General features: G+C 45.7%; 1 protein-coding gene across 3 annotated transcripts in view; it reads left to right on the top strand.

Annotated features, from left to right (window-relative positions):
* IRF6 (interferon regulatory factor 6) overlaps window positions 1-21979 on the top strand; it is a 101675-nt gene that overhangs the window by 61169 nt on the left and 18527 nt on the right. For 2 of the 3 annotated variants that reach the window (XM_063955351.1, XM_063955350.1), the window contains exons 2-5: window positions 2597-2773; window positions 15666-15870; window positions 17414-17530; window positions 19405-19551. In XM_063955351.1, coding sequence (XP_063811421.1) covers window positions 2600-2773; window positions 15666-15870; window positions 17414-17530; window positions 19405-19551 — 643 coding nt within the window. In that variant the 5' untranslated portion in view covers window positions 2597-2599. The remainder of the gene's footprint in view (window positions 1-2596; window positions 2774-15665; window positions 15871-17413; window positions 17531-19404; window positions 19552-21979) is intronic. The other variant, XM_063955352.1, reaches the window with a different exon arrangement.

Raw genomic sequence — 21979 nt, 5'->3', positions numbered from 1 at the left:
AGAGATAATATAGGTACAGAATGCTTTCAGCTATGTTAGCACATGATTATTGTTGGTGATTGTATTGGCTAGGAAAAATGGCATCTATAACTTGGTGTACTTGATATTCCCATTAATGGAAAAGGGATTGGTTAGTTTTGATTGTACTGTCTGGGCACATAGCGATACAGTTGTCTTGAAACTTTGATTATATTTTTGTACAATCGTTTCCACAAAGATCTATTCTGCGCCACTTAATTTGGACTGACTGAGTTTTATTACGTAATATAATTGCATTGTGAGATCTGTTTTGTGTATGGTCACCGCCTAGCCCCTAGATCACTGAGATGTTATACAGTTAAGGGTTAGATTTACCAACAAGCAAAGAATCCAACTGGGCCAGAATTCCTTTATAGATTCCTTTTAAATATCTACATTGGACAAGCCTTTTCAGATAATGTGAAAATGACATAATAACTGGAATATCTAACCTAACACTTTTAAATGTACTTTTAAATTGTCTAGCTGTTGGCCAATATGTCAAGGAAATATATTTTTAGTACAATATTTGGCATACTTTTTACTTTTGCTGTTTGTACATAGCCTATTATAAATCTTGTGTAATTTCTCAAAGTAAACCATAGAATGTTCTTGCCCTCATCATTTTGATGTCAGACTGAGATGGTCGAAAAGGGGGCCAAAACCTGTCGGATTTGGCCCAGTTTTCGACATCCACACGTGGATCAGCAGCTATTCCGCCGATCCACGTGCTTTTCGACAAGTCGAATTTATTGACTTGTCGAAAAATTTAGCAAAATATTGAATAGGTCGAATCAGGATTCGACCTTAAGAAGTCGAAAACTGCCGTCTTTTCTACAGACGGCAGTTTTCGACTTCAATTGAATATACCCCTATATCCTTTTATGGGCATCAGCTTCACTTGCGATGAGTAGCAAGTCTGTAGGCTGAAAAATCGCAGCAGCATAGGCGTGTGTACAAACATGAATTGGGCCCATTGTTCTAATGTTATTGTTTTTTTTTCATATTAATGTGTTACTAAAGGCTCTGTTCCATTTAAGTGTAAAAAGTAAGATTTTATATTGTATTTTTGAATATTTGGACCAATTATGTAGTATTGTAAACAATGTTTTCTCTACTTAAATGATTGGTGAGTCTCAGTAATTGGCTTTGTGTCATATGTTTGCATATCTATAGTACGTTGCCTTTTCTGTGCTCCCAGAGAATGAATATTTGTATGTAGTTGTTATAATTATCAATACAAATTTAAGTTTGTTTTTAAAAAGGTATGGTTATTGAACTGTTGTAAATGGTTAATTGCCTCTTGCCTTCCATCTTTCTGACACTGAAAACATCAAAGTCCATTAATGACCTGATTCCCCACCTTCCATCTGTTTTGTAGAGTTTTATGTTTCAACCTGCAATTGTTACCATTGTATAATCATTCAGAGTGTAGTAACTTGTTTCATAACTATTGTGATACTTGATCACACATGAGACCTGTATTTCTTTTTTTTTTTTAGTAAGATAGTTGGTCTAGACGATAACAAGCCTTATTTAAAAGTTGTAAGGGAAAAAATAAATACACACACACATATATTATGTGTGTACAAACAAATTGGGGTGTTTTTATCAAAGCTTGGAGAGTGATAACATTGTGTGAGATAAAGTACCAACCAATCGGCTCTTAACTGTAATTTTTATGTAAAAATGTAAGCCAAAAGCTAATTGGCCACGGGTTTGGGTCGGTTGACCGGCGGTTGGTATCCAACCGGTCAGCATACTGATGTCGTGATCCCGGCCGTCAGAATGCTGGCAGGGGAGTGAGCGCAACAAAACCCCTTGCGGGCTCGGTGGCTTGCTGTGCTCGCAACAGGTTCTATTCCCACTCTATGGGTGTCGTGGACACAGTCCTGGGCCCCCTGCCAGCATTCTGGCGGTCGGTATGCTGACCGCCAGGAACCTGACCATCGGGATGGTAACCACATCCCGTACAGGACAGCGGTTAGATAATTAGACTAGTCAGAAATCTACAATACACACTCTTATCCTCCAGATCATTTTGGATGACAATATTCCACCTAGTATGATCAGATTCTACATTTATTTACCTTTTACTTAAAGTTTATATATCGTGCACACATACATTTTGATGAATATGAATGTATTGCAAGTTGCCCACAAGAATATAGAACAAAACTACTGAGGGCAGCCCAGGAATTTACATATAGTAATTATACACTTGGTTTTATTTATTTATTTATTTTGTAACTTTGTTCACATTTACTGCATGACTCTTAGAAGTGACAATGGAATGATGCCCCTACTTGAGTAGATCGTTTTTAATTGGGTCGTATATGCTTGTTTCGTGGGTTACAGGTCAGTCATTGCAGAATGTGCCTTAGATATCATGACTGTGCTAAATGTTTGATGACCAAGCTGAAAGGTATCAGGAAATAATTGAGATACATTACATGAAACAGAATTAACCAGGAAGAAACATAACTTTTTAATAACCTGTTCTTACTGACTAATGTTGCTATAGAACATTCCAGTCTAGGAATCTGTCTTTAACCCTCCTGTATATGATTTCTTTTAGATAATGGCTCTGCATCCTCGTCGGGTCCGCCTAAAGCCATGGCTGGTGGCTCAGGTGGACAGTGGGATGTACCCAGGGCTTGTGTGGATGGACAGAGAGGCAAAGAGGTTTCAGATCCCATGGAAACATGCAACACGCCACAGCCCTCAGCATGAAGAAGAAAGTACCATCTTTAAGGTGGGTAATACAACTGCTTAATAGAAATATGCAGCAATATACATTATTATATAAGTGCCATATGCATATAGTGATACCTGTAAATTCATTGTGTTTAAAGGACTGATAACGTGGTATGTTCAGGATAACTTGCTAAAGGACCATCAAAGTTAATGTTGGTTGATTCAGCATGACATGCTATTTTGTCATTTTCTGGAAAGTATAGACAAGCTTTTTTTTAAATCATTGATAGAAATAATCTATATACTGTATTTTAATCAATGTATTTAATCTGATTATGTAATCATTTAGTTTAATAGAGACGTGCAAAATAATGACATTGTTGATTTGTGTATTGTTCTCCTCCCCCCCCCAATAAACAGTTAATTGGTATATTGCAATTTGAAGCACATTTTAGATGGGAAGGGCTACTCTTTTGAGTGTGTTCCTCAAGTGTTTACCCAGACTCCAGTTATCAGATCTCCTGTTTGGGTTTACCCTCACCTCTCTTAAAAACTGATCCCTATGCACACAGATGTGTGTAATCTTTAATTCGGTTACAGAAAGATGAAAGCAATGAACAATTGTTACAATTGTTTGGAGTAGATTTCTGACATAAATGAAAAACTGATTCGGTAAACTTGTTAGCTCTAACACTCGCACTGTCTAAACGTATTTGTCTTTCTATCTGATACTGTGTGTATAGCCATAGTAACTGTCTGGGCCAAAGTGGATGGATATACAGCTGGGTGGAATGAATTGGTCACAAAGCCTTAAGGGCCCTACACATTTAAAGATCCGTCGCCGAGCTGCCCGACAGTGGATATGGCCGACGGGCAACCCGGCGGCAGGGGTCAGTGACTGGGGGAGTGAAATTTCTTCACTCCCCCCCCCCCCCCCCCCCCCCCGTAACCCGGCTCCATAGAAGTGCAGGCAAATATGGACAAGATCGTCCATATTGGCCTGCATGCACAGCCGACGGGGCACCAGCGATGAACGAGCGCTGGGCCGCGCATCGTTTATCGCTGGAGCCTCCACACTCAAAGATATGAACGGTATCTCCTTCATTTATGAACGAGATCGTTCATGTCTTTGACTTTTATCGCCCAGTGTGTAATGCCTATTATATAGTGATGAGAGCTGATAGCACATTGGCATAACCATGCAGCCATCAACTGACCATCATTTTTGTATTTTGCCAGGTTAAAAGCAATCATATTTTCATTAGGCAGATTTTGTGTGATGGTAAATGACTGCTGTTGGTCTGTTGAACTCCCTTACAGTATGCAGTGGAGCCAGAAGTGATTCTTAGGGGTATATTTACTAAAGTGCAGGTTTATAGAAGTGGAGATGTTGCCCATAGCAACCAATCAGATTCTACTTATTTATTTAGCACCTTCTAGAATATAATACCTAGAATCTGGCTGCTATGGAAAACATCTCCACTTCTATTAACCGCACTTTAGTACACTGACTTGGCCACTTTGGATGATAATCCTGAGGGTGGATCTTCAGGATCTGCACATGCTTTGCTAGATGCACAGTGTTACACTGTTGTCATCCAGTACTTTCCCAATATGGAAATATTGTTTCTCTGACGTCCTAGTGGATGCTGGGAACTCCGTAAGGACCATGGGGAATAGACGGGCTCCGCAGGAGACTGGGCACTCTAAGAAAGAATTAGGACTACTGGTGTGCACTGGCTCCTCCCTCTATGCCCCTCCTCCAGACCTCAGTTAGAATCTGTGCCCGGCTCGAGCTGGTTGCACACTAGGGGCTCTCCTGAGCTTCTAGTAAAGAAAGTATTTATTAGGTTTTTTATTTTCAGTGAGATCTGCTGGCAACAGACTCACTGCTACGAGGGACTTAGGGGAGAGAAGCGAACCTACCTGCTTGCAGCTAGCTTGGGCTTCTAGGCTACTGGACACCATTAGCTCCAGAGGGATCGAACACAGGCCCAGCCTCGGTCGTCCGGTCCCGGAGCCGCGCCGCCGTCCCCCTTGCAGAGCCAGAAGCAAGAAGAACGTCCTGGAAATCGGCGGCTGAAGACTCCGGTCTTCATTAAGGTAGCGCACAGCACTGCAGCTGTGCGCCATTGCTCCCTATGCACACCACATACTCCGGTCACTGATGGGTGCAAGGCGCCGGGGGGGCGCCCTGGGCTGCAATTAGAGTACCTTAAATTGGCAAAACAGCACATAATATAGTCTGATAAACTATATATGTGTAAAAATCCCCTGCCATAATATTAATAAAAGAGCGGGAGAAGCCCGCCGAGAAGGAGGCGGGGCTATCTCCCTCAGCACACTGGCGCCATTTCCTCTTCACAGCTCCGCTGGAAGACAGCTCCCCAGGCTCTCCCCTGCAGTTTCCAGGCTCAAAGGGTAAAAAAGAGAGGGGGGGCACTAAATTTAGGCGCAAACTGTATTGTATAGCTGCTATAGGGAAAATCACTTTGTGTAGTGTAAATCCCTGTTTATATAGCGCTGTGGTGTGTGCTGGCATACTCTCTCTCTGTCTCCCCAAAGGACTTTGTGGGGTCCTGTCCTCAGTCAGAGCATTCCCTGTGTGTGTGCGGTGTGTCGGTACGGCTGTGTCGACATGTTTGATGAGGAGGCTTATGTGGAGGCGGAGCAGGTGCCGATAAATGTGATGTCACCCCCTGCGGGGGTCGACACCAGAGTGGATGGATATGTGGAAGGTATTAACCGACAGTGTCAACTCCTTACATAAAAGGTTCGATGACATAACAGCTGTGGCACAGCCGGCTTCTCAGCCAGTGCCTGCCCAGGCGTCTCAAAGGCCATCAGGGGCTCAAAAACGCCCGCTACCTCAGATGGCAGACACAGATGTCGACACGGAGTCTGACTCCAGTGTCGACGACGACGAGACTAATGTACATTCCACTAGGGCCATCCGTTGCATGATTACGGCAATGAAAAATGTGTTGCACATTTCTGACATTAACCCAGGTACCACTAAAAAGGGTATTATGTTTGGGGAGAAAAAGCAACCAGTGGTTTTTCCCCCATCAGATGAGTTGAATGAAGTGTGTGAAGAAGCGTGGGCGTCCCCTGATAAAAAACTAGTGATTTCTAAAAAGTTACTGATGGCGTACCCTTTCCCGCCAGAGGACAGGGTACGTTGGGAGACATCCCCGAGGGTGGATAAAGCGCTCACACGCTTGTCAAAAAAGGTGGCACTACCGTCTCAGGATACGGCCGCCTTAAAGGAGCCTGCGGATAGAAAGCAGGAGGCTATCCTGAAGTATGTATATACACACTCAGGTACTATACCGAGACCTGCTATTGCTTCAGCATGGATGTGCAGTGCTGCAGCAGCGTGGTCTGATTCCCTGTCTGATAACATTGATTCCCTTGACAGGGACACTATATTGCTAACCATAGAGCATATTAAAGACGTAGTCTTATATATGAGAGATGCACAGAGGGATATTTGCCGGCTGGCATCTAGAATTAATGCAATGTCCATTTCTGCCAGGAGAGTATTATGGATTCGGCAGTGGACAGGTGATGCGGATTCTAAAAGGCACATGGAGGTTTTGCCTTACAAGGATGAGGAATTGTTTGGGGATGGTCTCTCGGACCTCGTTTCCACAGCAACAGCTGGGAAGTCGACATTTTTACCTCAGGTTCCCTCACAGCCTAAGAAAGCACCGTATTATCAGGTACAGTCCTTTCGGCCCCAGAAAGGCAAGCGGGTTAAAGGCGCGTCCTTTCTGCCCAGAGGCAGGGGTAGAGGAAAAAAGCTGCACCATACAGCCAGTTCCCAAGAACAAAAATCCTCCCCTGCTTCCACTAAATCCACCGCATGACGCTGGAGCTCCACTGGTGGAGCCAGGTGCGGTGGGGGCCCGTCTCCGGAACTTCAGCGACCGGTGGGTTCGCTCACAGGTGGATCCCTGGGTTCTACAAGTGGTATCTCAGGGATACAAGCTGGAATTCGAGACGTCTCCCCCTCGCCGTTACCTCAAATCAGCCTTGCCAGCTACTCCCCCGGACAGGGAGGTAGTGCTGGCGGCAATTCACAAGCTGTACCTCCAGCAGGTGATAATAAAAGTTCCCCTCCTTCAACAGGGACGGGGTTACTATTCCACAATGTTTGTGGTACCGAAACCAGACTGTTCGGTGAGACCCATTCTAAATTTGAAATCCTTGAACACTTATATAAGGAAGTTCAAGTTCAAAATGGAATCGCTCAGGGCGGTTATTGCAAGCCTGGAAGAAGGGGATTACATGGTATCACTGGACATCAAGGATGCTTACCTGCATGTCCCCATTTACCCTCCTCACCAGGTGTACCTCCGTTTTGTGGTACAGGACTGCCATTACCAATTCCAGACGTTGCCGTTTGGTCTGTCCACGGCACCGAGGGTATTTACCAAGGTAATGGCCGAAATGATGATACTCCTTCGAAAGAAGGGAGTTATAATTATCCCATACTTGGACGATCTCCTTATAAAGGCGAGGTCCAGGGAGCAGTTGTTGGTCGGAGTAGCACTATCTCAGGAAGTGCTACAACAGCACGGCTGGATTCTGAATATTCCAAAGTCGCAGCTGGTTCCTACGACGCGTCTGCTGTTCCTGGGTATGATTCTGGACACAGAACAGAAGAAGGTGTTTCTCCTGGAGGAGAAGGCCATGGAGTTGTCATCTCTGGTCAGAGACCTCCTGAAACCAAAACAGGTGTCGGTGCATCACTGCACGCGAGTCCTGGGAAAGATGGTAGCTTCTTACGAGGCAATTCCATTCGGTGGCTGCAGAGTGCGCACCTTCTCGAAGGCCGCAGATTCGGCATACAGGACTGGGTCCTGGTGACAACGGATGCAAGCCTCCGAGGTTGGGGGACAGTCACCCAGGGAAGAAACTTCCAAGGACAATGGTCGAGTCAGGAAACTTCCCTACACATAAATATTCTGGAACTAAGGGCCATTTACAATGCCCTAAGTCAGGCAAGACCCCTGCTTCAAAACCAGCCGGTGCTGATTCAGTCAGACAACATCACGGCGGTCGCCCATGTAATCAGACAGGGCGGCACAAGAAGCAGGATGGCGATGGCAGAAGCCACAAGGATTCTCCCATGGGCGGAAAATCACGTGATAGCACTGTCAGCAGTGTTCATTCCGGGAGTGGACAACTGGGAAGCAGACTTCCTCAGCAGGCACGACCTCCACCCGGGAGAGTGGGGACTTCATCCAGAAGGCTTCCAACTGATTTTAAATCGTTGGGAAAGGCCACAGGTGGACATGATGGCGTCCCGCCTCAACAAAAAGCTCAAAAGATATTGCGCCAGGTCAAGGGACCCTCAGGCAATAGCTGTGGACGCTCTAGTGACACCGTGGGTGTACCAGTCGGTTTATTTGTTCCCTCCTCTTCCTCTCATACCAAAGGTGCTGAGGATAATAAGAAAGAGAGGAGTAAGAACTATACTCATCGTTCCGGATTGGCCAAGAAGGACTTGGTACCCGGAACTACAAGAAATGATCTCAGAGGACCCTTGGCCTCTGCCTCTCAGACAGGACCTGCTACAGCAGGGGCCCTGTCTGTTCCAAGACTTACCGCGGCTGCGTTTGATGGCATGGCGGTTGAACGCCGGATCCTGATGGAAAAGGGCATTCCGGTTGAAGTCATTCCTACGCTGATAAAAGCTAGGAAAGATGTGACAGCAAAACATTATCACCGCATATGGCGAAAATATGTTGCTTGGTATGAGGCTATGAAGGCCCCCACAGAAGAATTTCAGCTGGGTCGATTTCTGCACTTCCTACAGTCAGGAGTGACTATGGGCCTAAAATTGGGATCCATTAAAGTCCAGATGTCGGCCCTGTCTATTTTCTTTCAAAAAGAACTGGCTTCACTGCCTGAAGTTCAGACGTTTGTTAAGGGAGTGCTGCATATTCAGCCCCCTTTTGTGCCCCCAGTGGCACCTTGGGATCTCAACGTTGTGTTGGATTTCCTAAAATCACATTGGTTTGAGCCACTTCAGACCGTGGAATTAAAATATCTCACGTGGAAAGTGGTCATGCTTTTGGCTTTGGCTTCGGCTAGGCGGGTATCAGAATTGGCGGCTTTGTCCTGTAAAAGCCCCTATCTGATCTTCCATATGGACAGAGCAGAATTGAGGACTCGTTCCCAATTCCTCCCTAAGGTGGTGTCAGCGTTTCATTTGAACCAACCTATTGTGGTGCCTGCGGCTACTCGGGACTTGGAGGCTTCCAAGTTGCTGGACGTAGTCCGGGCCCTGAAAATCTATGTTTCTAGGACGGCTAGAGTCAGAAAGACTGACTCGCTGTTTATCCTGCATGCACCCAACAAGCTGGGTGCTCCTGCTTCTAAGCAGACTATTGCTCGCTGGATCTGCTCCACGATTCAACTTGCACATTCTGCGGCTGGACTGCCGCATCCTAAATCAGTAAAAGCCCATTCCACGAGGAAGGTGGGCTCTTCTTGGGCGGCTGCCCGAGGGGTCTCTGCTTTACAACTTTGCCGAGCTGCTACCTGGTCGGGATCAAACACGTTTGCAAAATTCTACAAGTTTGATACCCTGGCTGAGGAGGACCTTTGAGTTTGCTAATTCGGTGCTGCAGAGTAATCCGCACTCTCCCGCCCGTTTGGGAGCTTTGGTATAATCCCCATGGTCCTTACTGAGTTCCCAGCATCCATTAGGACGTTAGAGAAAATAAGAATTTACTCACCGGTAATTCTATTTCTCATAGTCCGTAGTGGATGCTGGGCGCCCATCCCAAGTGCGGATTGTCTGCAATACTTGTATATAGTTATTGCCTAACTAAAGGGTTATTGTTCTGAGCCATCTGTTTAGTGAGGCTCAGTTGTTATTCATACTGTTAACTGGGTATAGTATCACGAGTTGTACGGTGTGATTGGTGTGGCTGGTATGAGTCTTACCCGGGATTCCAAATCCTTTCCTTTGTTATGTCAGCTCTTCCGGGCACAGTTTCCCTAACTGAGGTCTGGAGGAGGGGCATAGAGGGAGGAGCCGGTGCTAGTCCTAATTCTTTCTTAGAGTGCCCAGTCTCCTGCGGAGCCCGTCTATTCCCCATGGTCCTTACGGAGTTCCCAGCATCCACTACGGACTACGAGAAATAGAATTACCGCTGAGTAAATTCTTATTTTCTCTTACGTCCTAGAGGATGCTGGGGACTCCGTAAGGACCATAGGGATAGATGGGCTCCGCAGGAGACATGGGCACTTTAAGAAAGACTTTAGGTATGGGTGTGCACTGGCTCCTCCCTCTATGTCCCTCCTCCAGACCTCAGTTTACTACTGTGCCCATAGGAGACTGGGTGCATTACAGGGAGCTCTACTGAGTTTCCTGAAAGAAAGTATTTTTGTTAGGTTTTTTATTTTCAGGGAGCCTGCTGGCAACAGACTCCCTGCATCGAGGGACTGAGGGGAGAGAAACAGACCTACTTTAATGTTAGGCTCTGTTTCTTAGGCTACTGGACACCATTAGCTCCAGAGGGATCGGTACGCAGGTCTCACCCTCGCCGTCCATCCCAGAGCCGCGCCACCGTCCTCCTCTCAGAGCCGGGAGATAGAAGCCGGGTGAGTATGAGAAGAAAGAAGACATCAGAGGCGGCAGAAGACTTCAGATCTTCACTGAGGTAACGCACAGCAGTAACGCTGTGCGCCATTGCTCCCACACAGCACACACAAACGGCAGTCACTGTAAGGGTGCAGGGCGCAGGGGGGGGCGCCCTGGGCAGCAATAAACCTCGTTTTCTGGCAAGTGTGTATATATATACAGCTGGGCGCTGTATATATAAAGAGCCCCAGCCAGGTTTTTGGATATTTGAGCGGGACAGAAGCCCGCCGCCGAGGGGGCGGGGCTTCTTCCTCAGCACTCACCAGCGCCATTTTCTCCACAGCACAGCGCTGAGAGGAAGCTCCCCGGACTCTCCCCTGCTTATCCGCGGTGAAAGAGGGTTTTAAAGAAGGGGGGGGGGCACATATTTGGCGCAAAATACATACAGCGCTATCTAGGTAAACATATTGTGTGTTTTTTCCTGGGTCATATAGCGCTGGGTGTATGCTGGCATACTCTCTCTCTGTCTCTCCAAGGGGCCTTGGTGTGTCGGTACGCGTGTGTTGACATGTCTGAGGTAGAAGGCTTTCCTAGGGAGGAGGAGCAAATAAATGGTGTCTCCGTCGACAACGCCGACACCTGACTGGATGGATATGTGGAATGTTTTAAGTGCTAATGTAAATTTATTGCACAAAAGATTAGACAAAGCAGAAGCTAGGGAACAGCCAGGGAGTCAACCCATGTCTGTCCCTATGTCGCAGGGACCTTCGGGGCCTCAAAAGTGCCCACTATCCCAAATAGTAGACACAGATACCGACACGGATTCTGACTCCAGTGTCGACTACGCTGATGCAAAGTTACAGCCAAAAGTGGCTAAATGTATTCGATATATGATTATTGCAATAAAAGATGTTTTGAATATCACAGAGGAACCCCCTGTCCCTGACACGAGGGTACACATGTAAGAAACCTGAGGTAACCTTTCCTCCCTCAGATGAGCTGAACGAGTTATGTGAAAAAGCTTGGGAATCTCCAGACAAAAAACTGCAGATTCCCAAAAGGATTCTTATGGCGTATCCTTTCCCGCCAACGGATAGGATACGGTGGGAATCCTCCCCTAGGGTGGACAAAGCGTTAACACGCTTTTCCAAAAAGGTAGCGCTGCCATCCCAAGATACGGCTACCCTCAGGGATCCTGCTGATCGCAAGCAGGAGTTTACCTTGAAGTCCATTTACACACATTCGGGTACCTTACTCAGACCGGCTATTGCGTCGGCTTGGGTGTGTAGCGCTGTAGCAGCATGGACAGATAACTTATCAGCGGAAATTGAAACCCTGGATAAGGATACCATCTTATTGACCCTAGGACATATAAAAGATGCTGTCTTATATATGAGAGATGCGCAAAGAGACATTGGTCTACTGGGTTCTAGAATCAACGCTATGTCGATTTCTGCTAGACGAGTCCTATGGACCCGGCAGTGGACAGGTGATGCCGACTCAAAGAGGCATATGGAGGTTTTACCTTACAAGGGTGAGGAATTGTTTGGGGAAGGTCTCTCGGACCTGGTCTCCACAGCAACAGCTGGTAAATCAAATTTTTTGTCTTATATTCCCTCACAGCCTAAGAAAGCACCACATTATCAAATGCAGTCCTTTCGGTCACAAAGAAACAAGAGAGTACGAGGTGCGTCCTTTCTTGCCAGAGGTAAGGGCAGAGGAAAAAAGCTGCACAACACAGCTAGTTCCCAGGAACAGAAGTCCTCCCCGGCCTCTACAAAATCCACCGCATGACGCTGGGGCTCCGCTAAGGGAGTCCGCCCCAGTGGGGGCACGTCTTCGAATTTTCAGCCACATCTGGGTTTACTCATAGGTGGATCCCTGGGCAATAGAAATTGTTTCTCAGGGTTACAAGCTGGAATTCGAAGAGGTGCCTCCTCGCCGTTTTTTCAAATCGGCCCTGCCGACTTCTCCCCCAGAAAGGGAGATAGTGTTAAATGCAATTTACAAATTGTATCTTCAACAGGCGGTGGTCAAGGTTCCCCTACTTCAACAAGGGAGGGGATATTACTCAACCCTGTTTGTAGTCCCGAAACCGGACGGTTCGGTCAGACCCATTCTAAATTTAAAATTTCTGAACCTATACTTGAAAAGGTTCAAGTTCAAGATGGAATCGCTCAGGGCGGTCATCGCCAGCCTGGAAGGGGAGTTTTTTATGGTATCTCTGGACATAAAGGATGCATACCTTCATGTTCCCATATATCCACCTCATCAGGCGTACCTGAGATTTGCGGTACAGGATTGTAATTTACCAATTTCAGACGTTGCCGTTTGGGCTTTCCACAGCCCCGAGAATTTTCACCAAGGTAATGGCGGAAATGATGGTGCTCCTGCGCAAGCAGGGAATCACAATTATCCCGTACTTGGACGATCTCCTCATAAAAGCGAGATCACGAGAGCAGTTACTGAACAGCGTGTCACTTTCACTGAAGGTGTTACAGCACACGGCTGGATTCTCAATATCCCGAAGTCGCAGCTGGTTCCTACGACTCGTCTGACCTTCTTGGGCATGATTCTGGCTGCGGGCCAGAAAAGGGTTTATCTTCCAATGGAAAAGGCTCAAGAACTCATGACTCTGCTCAGGAACCTATTGAAACCAAAACAGGTGTCAGTGCATCACTGCACTCGAGTCCTGGGAAAGATGGTGGCATCTTACGAGGCCATTCCATTGGCAGGTTCCATGCGAGGACCTTCCAATGGGACCTACTGGACAAGTGGTCCGGGTCACATCTACAGATTCATCAGTTGATCACCCTGTCCCCCAGGGCCAGGGTATCTCTCCTGTGGTGGCTGCAGAGTGCTCACCTTCTAGAGGGTCGCAGGTTCGGCATTCAGGACTGGGTTCTGGTGACCACGGACGCGAGCCTCCGAGGTTGGGGAGCAGTCACACAAGGAAGAAACTTCCAGGGTCTTTGGTCAAGTCAAGAGACTTGTCTTCACATCAACGTCCTGGAGCTGAGGGCCATATACAACGCCCTTCGTCAAGCGGTGACCTTGCTTCGCGACTTACCAGTTCTGATCCAGTCAGACAACATCACCGCAGTGGCTCATGTAAACCGCCAGAGCGGCACAAGGAGCAGAGTGGCAATGGCGGAAGCCACCAGGATTCTTTGCTGGGCGGAAAATCATGTAAGCGCATTGTCAGCAGTGTTCATTCCGGGAGTGGACAACTGGGAAGCAGACTTCCTCAGCAGACACAACTTCCATCCAGGAGAGTGGGGACTTCATCAGGAAGTCTTCGCACAGATTGCAAGCCAGTGGGGACTGCCCCAGATAGACATGATGGCGTCCCGCCTCAACAAAAAGCTGCAGAGGTATTGCGCCAGGTCAAGAGACCCTCAGGCGGTAGCTGTGGACGCCCTAGTGACACCGTGGGTGTTCCAGTCGGTCTATGTGTTTCCTCCTCTTCCTCTCATCCCAAAGGTGTTGAGAATAATAAAAAGAGGAGTACAGACAATTCTCATTGTTCCAGATTGGCCAAGAAGGTCCTGGTATCCGGATCTGCAGGAGATGCTCACAGAAGATCCGTGGCCTCTTCCTCTAAGACAGGACCTGTTGCAACAGGGGCTCTGTCTGTTCCAAGACTTACCGCTGCTGTGTTAGACGGCATGGCGGTTGAACGCCGGATCCTAGCGGAAAAGTGCATTCCGGATGAGGTCATTCCTACTCTGATAAAGGCTAGGAAGGACGTGACAGCTAAACATTATCACCGTATATGTTGAAAATATGTTTTCTTGGTGTGAGGCCAGGAATGCTCCTACGGAAGAATTCCATCTGGGCCGTTTCCTTCACTTCCTACAAACTGGAGTGAATTTGGGCCTAAAATTAGCCTCCATTAAGTTTCAGATTTCGGCATTATCCATTTTCTTTCAAAAAGAATTTGCTTCTCTCCCAGAAGTATAGACTTTTGTGAAGGGAGTGCTGCATATTCAGCCTCCTTTTGTACCTCCGGTGGCGCCTTGGGACCTTAACGTGGTGTTGAGTTTCCTTAAGTCGCACTGGTTTGAACCACTTAAAACGGTGGAGTTAAAATATCTCACTGGGAAAGTAGTCATGTTGTTGGCCTTGGCTTCGGCTAGGCGAGTGTCGGAATTGGCGGCTTTGTCTCATAAAAGCCCCTATCTAGTTTTCCATATGGATAGAACGGAATTGCGGACCCGTCCTCAATTTTTGCCTAAGGTAGTGTCATCTTTTCATATGAACCAACCTATTGTGGTGCCTGTGGCTACACGAGACTTGGAGGATTCCGAGTCCCTTGATGTGGTCAGGGCTTGAAAGTTTACGTGGCCAGAACGGCTAGAGTCAGAAAAACAGAAGCACTGTTTGTCCTGTATGCAGCCAACAAGGTTGGCGCTCCTGCTTCACAGCAGACTATTGCTCGCTGGATCTGTAACACTATTCAGCAGGCGCATGCAACGGCTGGATTGCCGTTACCAAAATCGGTCAAGGCCCATTCCACTAGGAAGGTGGGCTCGTCTTGGGCGGCCGCCCGAGGGGTCTCGGCACTACAGCTGTGCCGAGCTGCTACTTGGTCGGGTTCAAACACCTTTGCAAAGTTCTATAAGTTTGATACCCTGGCTGAGGAGGACCTCCTGTTTGCTCAATCGGTGCTGCAGAGTCATCCGCACTCTCCTGCCCGTTTGGGAGCTTTGGTATAATCCCCATGGTCCTTACGGAGTCCCCAGCATCCTCTAGGACGCAAGAGAAAATAAGATTTTAAACCTACCGGTAAATCTTTTTCTCGTAGTCCGTAGAGGATGCTGGGCGCCCGTCCCAAGTGCGGACTACTTCTGCAAGACTTGTATATAGTTTTGCTTACAATAGGGTTATGTTATTGTTTTCATCGGTCTCCGACTGATGCTATGTTGTTTTTTCATACTGTTAACTGGTTAGTTTATCACAAGTTATACGGTGTGAATGGTGTGGGCTGGTATGAATCTTGCCCTTGGTTTAAGAAAAATCCTTTCCTCGTACTGTCCGTCTCCCCTGGGCACAGTTTCTCTAACTGAGGTCTGGAGGAGGGGCATAGAGGGAGGAGCCAGTGCACACCCATACCTAAAGTCTTTCTTAAAGTGCCCATGTCTCCTGAGGAGCCCATCTATCCCCATGGTCTTTACGGAGTCCCCAGCATCCTCTACGGACTACGAGAAAAAGATTTACCGGTAGGTTTAAAATCTTATTTTTCTTATTAGCTTTTATCTGTAGGTTTTTTTTTTTTTTGTTTTTTTTATTTGCAGCCAGTACTTGAAACAATTGATAGATGCAGATTATTTATTTATTTTTTTAGGCATGGGCTGTGGAGACTGGTAAATATCAAGAAGGTGCTGATGATCCTGATCCAGCTAAGTGGAAAGCCCAGCTGCGCTGCGCACTCAATAAGAGTCGGGAATTTAAACTGATTTATGATGGAACAAAAGAGGTTCCCATGAACCCAATAAAAATCTATGAAGTCTGTGACATTCCCCAGTCCCAAGGATCCATTATCAACCCAGGTATGAGTTAAAATAACTAAAATAACCCATATGTTGAATTTACAAAGTGGTAAAAAAAAAAGGGGGGGGGGGAAAGCTTTCAAATTTTTGTGTTTTTTTGGAGAACCCTCTTTTTGTGATAAGTTTAAAGAGTCCAGAAACTGCAGTTTGTGCCATTTACATTAATTAAACTGCTTTAGTTGGACTGGGAATTTGTTTCACCCTGTTGGAATAAAGGAGATGAAAGTGACACGGTAAAAGAAACAGTGTAGTTCAGCAGCAGACTGTATGGCGTACCTTTTCAGTTCAGCTCATTAGGAAATCTGCAGAAAACCTCAAGAATGAGAACTTTACATGCTTATTCCCTATTGTCTTAATTGGATGACTATAATGGGAAAACCATAAGTTCTACATGCTTTATATTTTGATAGTTTCTTTGATGGCTTAGCTCTGGGATGGCCACACTTTTGGACTCTGATCTACTCTAAAAGCTGAAAATCTTTTGTGATCTACCAAGTAGGCTTGCCATGAAAAAAAAGTATGTGATGTGCCAAAAAGGGGTGTGTCCCACTGAAATCACACTTTAACCCCCACAGGAAAGCACGCACGCAAATATTGTCCCCCACAAATATACATTAAATTGCCCCAGCCCACCACAGAAGACTGACCTGAACTGCCTGAGAGATGGATGCTCCCAGTCCCTCTCTGCCTTCAGCCGTGGAAGGCAGTCTATCAACATCCTGAGTGCAGACCCCTGAGCACTCTGCGGGCAGGATGGCAGACAGATGCGGTTGCTAGCAAACCCACCAGTCTTGATTGGTCCATGGTCCTGGAGTTGGCTGCCATGCGCTTCCTACGGGTAGCTCCCTCAGCACCCCTCCCCCCCCCCTCTCCCCCTTAATCTGGTTCTCTGGCACCATCACAGTGGAGGCAGTTACATGCAACAGCCCCAGCCAGTAAGAAACTGCCAGATTGTAATTTGTTTTTGTTGACATAGTGAAGCCACGGCTTCAACCGGAAGTGGCTTCAGTTGGTGTAACTAGCCAGTAAGAATCAGCCTGTTTCTTATTGGCTGCTGTTGCTGGACATCCACCTTGACAGACTGGTAAAGTGTCCGCGGTCAATCTCGATCGTGACTGTGGCTTCCCTTGGCTTAGATATTGTTCAGTTTAGCAGTTTATTATTAGTATTAGCTCATGGAAAAGTGCTGTATTTTTTTATTTATTTTTTAGATCTGAGCAGCAGACATGAATGCAATCTGCCTGTTAATTCCTTTAGCCTGTGAACTCTGCAAATTAGCCTACAGATATGTGCTAAGTGTAAGCAGGGTCATTCTTGTTCCCTTATGTGGATAACATTTTATAGAGCAATATCTAGATATTGAGTTATTTTCAAAGATTTCTATATAGTGCCAAATGAAAGCCCCTGGCATTCTCTGGATTTTACAGATTGCTGCCAGATAAGATCTTATGTCACCGTTCAGTCCCATTTAAAAAATGGTTTGTCATTGATGTGTCAGTTGGGCTGTTCTCTTGCAGTGTATAATGCACCTGTTTGCTTACAGGTTCTACTGGCTCATCTCCATGGGATGATGATGAATATGAAGAAGATGATATAAACCAATCTCAACTACATGTCCCAATCCAGGAGCCCTTTAATGGATTAACAATCAATGGTTTGTGTCAGTATATTTGTAAATTTACTTCACAATTGTACCATCTCTAAATTGGGCAATGTTCTATATTGAAACTCTTACTACTTTCTATTTCTTTTCTTTTTTTTTTTTTTGTCTCATTAATGTTGATTGTTAAATATGAGCATGATGGTGAGCATAATTTTGAGATTTTTTTTTTTTTTTTTCCCTCCCAATCCTGCTGTCATATTCTATCCCTGCTCCCTCCACCAGTTCAGTATTTCAGTGGAGGCCATACAAGAGTAGAATATTTACTTCAGTTTGGTGGACATGTGTGGTTGTTGAGGGTGTAATGGCTGTAGGTAATCGTAATCCACCACTGATATTCTACTAGTAGTGGAACAGACAGTTCAACCTTTCCACCCATGAATGCTTTCACACAGGTTGTAGTAAAGGGAGAGGCAGCCTTAGGATAGCTATACTGCAGCAGGGCTTCCCACTGACGTGTAAATATTTGAGAGGATGCAGGTATATATGAGCTATATAAAGGAGCCCAGGTATATGGGAAATCCAGCATATTGGAAATACTCGATTCCCTGATTTTTAATATGCTGGCTTTTCCAGATTCCCCAACAGATCACCGATCATCGCTGTCTGTTGACCAGCAGAACAGGGAATCTGGTATTAGATGTAAACACGGCTTCAGAGATCTGTCAGTGTGATAAGTACAATTTGCATAAATGATAACTATTTTCAGGTGTTTATTATATTTCTTTTCAGTTAAACAGAGCTAAATCTTTGTTCGTTATAAACCTTGGACACCAATGCAGTTTAGTAATGTTGTCCAGCCAGTTTATCAAGGTTTCGGAATGATGATGCATTTGCCACAAATATGTGACCTGTATTGGCATTCACCATACTCTGTAATTGCTGCCGAAACTGAAACGTTGGTATTTTTAAAGTAGCTATTTATTTGTTTGCATCATTGTTATTAAAAAAACTTAAGTAAGATTTTTAGATTCCAAAAAATCCCAGTATGTATGCTCATCAGTTATACTAAATTAGAGTGCAGTTGGGCATGTGTTCGACATCTCAGCAGCAAGGCATGGGATAGGGTTAGGGTAGGGGGGTTAGGGTTTGGCACTAGGGGGTGTTTAGCCATAGCTGCCAAACCGAGGGTTAGCCGTAGCCGCCATCCACGATGGGTTAGAAGAGCCTATAGGGTAGGGAAAGGAGGAGGGTAGTAGAATACCCCGTCCAGTGTTGGGATGCCGTTGTCTGTCATGTGACTGCTGGTCCCGACTATCGGGATAACATATCCAACCCTCCAGGTGACATGGAAGTAATCAAACATTAACAGATAGTTATACTGGCTGAATATATGTTGCTGTCCAATCAATATGTGATTGTTTGTTTACATATAGATATTTGGCGCATACCCACTGGAATTAATTATCGCTGATGTACTAACGTTTTTAAATCTAGTCCAGTTCATGTAAGCAGGCATTCCATCCTCTTGTTCGAGTCTTATGCATTAACCATGGGTAAAAGCATAAACGGAGCTCCAGGCACACCAGGAGCTAATGCAGTGGTTCTCAAACTCTGTCCTCAGGACCCCTAACAGTTCATGTTTTCCAGACCTGCTAGCAGGTTCACTGGTGTTACCAACTGTCACATTTTAAAGATCCACAGCTGACCTGGAAAACATGAACTGTTTTGAGGATAGAGTTAGAGAACCTTTGCTCTAATGCACAGTCAGTGGGTACATGGAACTAGGACAATGGGAAGTTTGCCATAATAATGAATAAATTAAAATATAATTGAGATAGATATATGAATAAAATAAATGATAGCATGTGTTTGAAAATGCATAGAAAAATCTATTAATGCCTGCAATTAAAAATGTAAATTTAACTTCTCAGATTCTCCGATGGGCCCAGCCAGTCTGGGTAGCTGCACTACTGAAGAGACTTGGCCAAAATCTGAGCCACAAGACATGGAGGTCCCACAGACCCCAGGACCCGCTGAGTTTTTCAGTTCTCCTGAGTTGTGGATTAGCTCACTACCAAGTGAGTACATGAATTATAAACTGCTCAAACTATCTACATGTGATCCAAAAGTGTGTGCGGAAAAATACATTATATCCATTGAAAATATTGTACACAGAATATTTAACCATGTTAATACAAGATCTATGTAATATAAATGTAAATCAATGAATATGCCGTGGACCTCTGTTGGGCAGCCTGCCACACATGTACCTGTACTTTGCACTAAGAGCCTAATTCATGTTTGTAATTGCACAGCCATAAGGAAGCTGCTGTGCAGTTCCATGTAATTAAAATGCCACGGTGGCAGCAGTAGGTATCTGTAGAAGGTAGACACCACCTGCATTTGGAGATCTGAGTGATGTGTTTTGAGAAAGCATTCTTGGATCACCACTGTTTTTAGTCACCAGTCAGCCTGTGTAAGCTGAAGCTTACTCAGTCTGGTTGTCTGATCGGGGTCCAGTATGTCTGCGACTGACAGCGCAGACCCTGGGACCCATCGTGCATACAAAACGGTGTCACCCCCCAAACAAAATGGGTCTTTTGCCTGCGCAGACCCTACACCATCGGAATTAGACCCTTGGCTAGAAATAGAAAGAGGTGGTGAATGCAGCATATTGTAGAAGGGGGGGAAAAAAAGCTTTCCTTTATCTTATTCAATAAAAGCTAATGTCCTGGCTGAATGACTCCTCAATGTCCAGCACAAACCCTGTAGAAACATGAAATTCTGTGAGTATATTCCTTCTATGGCAGAAGCACCCACTAAACAGGGATTCTTCGAAATTTGACCCCTTAGAGGGTGAAAAAGTGAAAAATGTGTGTTCTCAGATTTCTCAATATCTCTTAGGCCCAAATGAGATATCGACTTGGTTTGGATTACAAAGGTTTCCCAAGCAAATACCTAAAAACTTAATTCAGGATTTTGTCCTGATCAACCCCAAAAGAGGCAAATCTGGAATTGGGGGTGAATTATAGAACCCCACATAGCTCCTGTGTTTGAGTTAGAACATTATTTTTTGACGTGATGCGGTTAGGTGACCAGCGGTCACTATACCGACGCTGGGATACCCACCAGTGAATAGCCCAACAGTCAGCATGCCGACCAACATGGACTTTTGTGCCCCCACCCCACTGCCTGCCATCTAACAGCCAGGTACCTGCCGTCGGAATGGTGACCGGCGGACGAACCCAACCTTTTTTTGACATATAGGTGCATGTTTAAATCCTTTCCAAAGTGTTTTAAGAGTTGTTTTTTTTTTTTTTTTTCACCCTTTTAGGGTGTATTCAATAACTATCTGATCCATTCCGACATGCATTTGTCGGAATGGATCCGACAAGGGCTATTCAATGGTCGGCCAAATCAGACTGTCGGATTTGAGCCAAATCAGACTGTCGGATTTGTCCGTACCCGGGATGCTGTTCTGCCGCTGTCTGGTGCGCTGACAGGCAGCAGGGGGGAGGGGACGGCTTCTCCTCAAAGTAGGGGTTCCAGTGATGTTGCTGTTGAACCTTAACCCGGCCAAACTATACAATGGCACCAAACTGCAATTGAAGGAACATCACAGGAACATCATCAAGGCCACAGTGTTCACCGGTTGTGCTTGGGGGAGTCGGTGTTCATACCCCGCATACTACTACTAAGAGGCTGCAGTTCCCTCTAAAGGTCTGCTTTACAATGACCATCAACAAGTCCCTGGGGCAGTCGCTGAAGTTGGCAGAGATGGACTTGAGAGAGGATTGCTTCCAACATGGACAGTTCTACAAGGCCTGCTTCAGAGTGAGCTCACCCAGTGGAATGGTGATCCTGAAACCTGAGGGAAGAAACACCACTGTAGTTTACAAAGAGGTTCTTAAGTAGAGAAAAAAAGGTTTACGTACGCCTTCTAACCCACCTTCAATTCATTCATATTATAAAATGTTTACATATTTTGATTAATCTTTATACTACTGCGCTCCTGGGTTTCCGGACTTTGGGTCAACACCAATTAGGTCGACAGTGGCTAGGTCGACACTAGAAATAGGTCAACACGGCCATTAGGTTGACAAGAGTTTTTCAACATTTTTTTTTAAAATCTTTTTTATTTTTACGTTTTCATACTTTACGATCCACATGGACTATGATTGGGAGCGGTAACCTGTACCGAGCGAAGCGAGCCATGCAAGGGGACGCGGTGCACTAACGGGTTCACGGTCACTTGACGGAGAAAACAACACTAAAAAAAAAAAAAAAAACCTCTGTCGACCTAATGGCTGTGTCAACTTATTTCTACTGTTGACCTACCCACTGCCAACCAATGGGTGTCGACCTAATTGGTGTCGACCTGGAGTCCCATACCCGCGCTCCTGTACCCCACAGGCATAAAATGAGCTAAGCATATGAATTAAGATGGGATGAAGGAAATGGAAACCATAAATATCATGTTGCACATAGAGATGCTTGAGCAAATGC

Source organism: Pseudophryne corroboree, chromosome 2 (assembly GCF_028390025.1).
Source record: "Pseudophryne corroboree isolate aPseCor3 chromosome 2, aPseCor3.hap2, whole genome shotgun sequence".
NCBI lineage: Eukaryota > Metazoa > Chordata > Amphibia > Anura > Myobatrachidae > Pseudophryne > Pseudophryne corroboree.
Note: the sequence above shows the minus strand (reverse complement) of the source record. Positions and strands in the feature narration are given on the sequence as shown.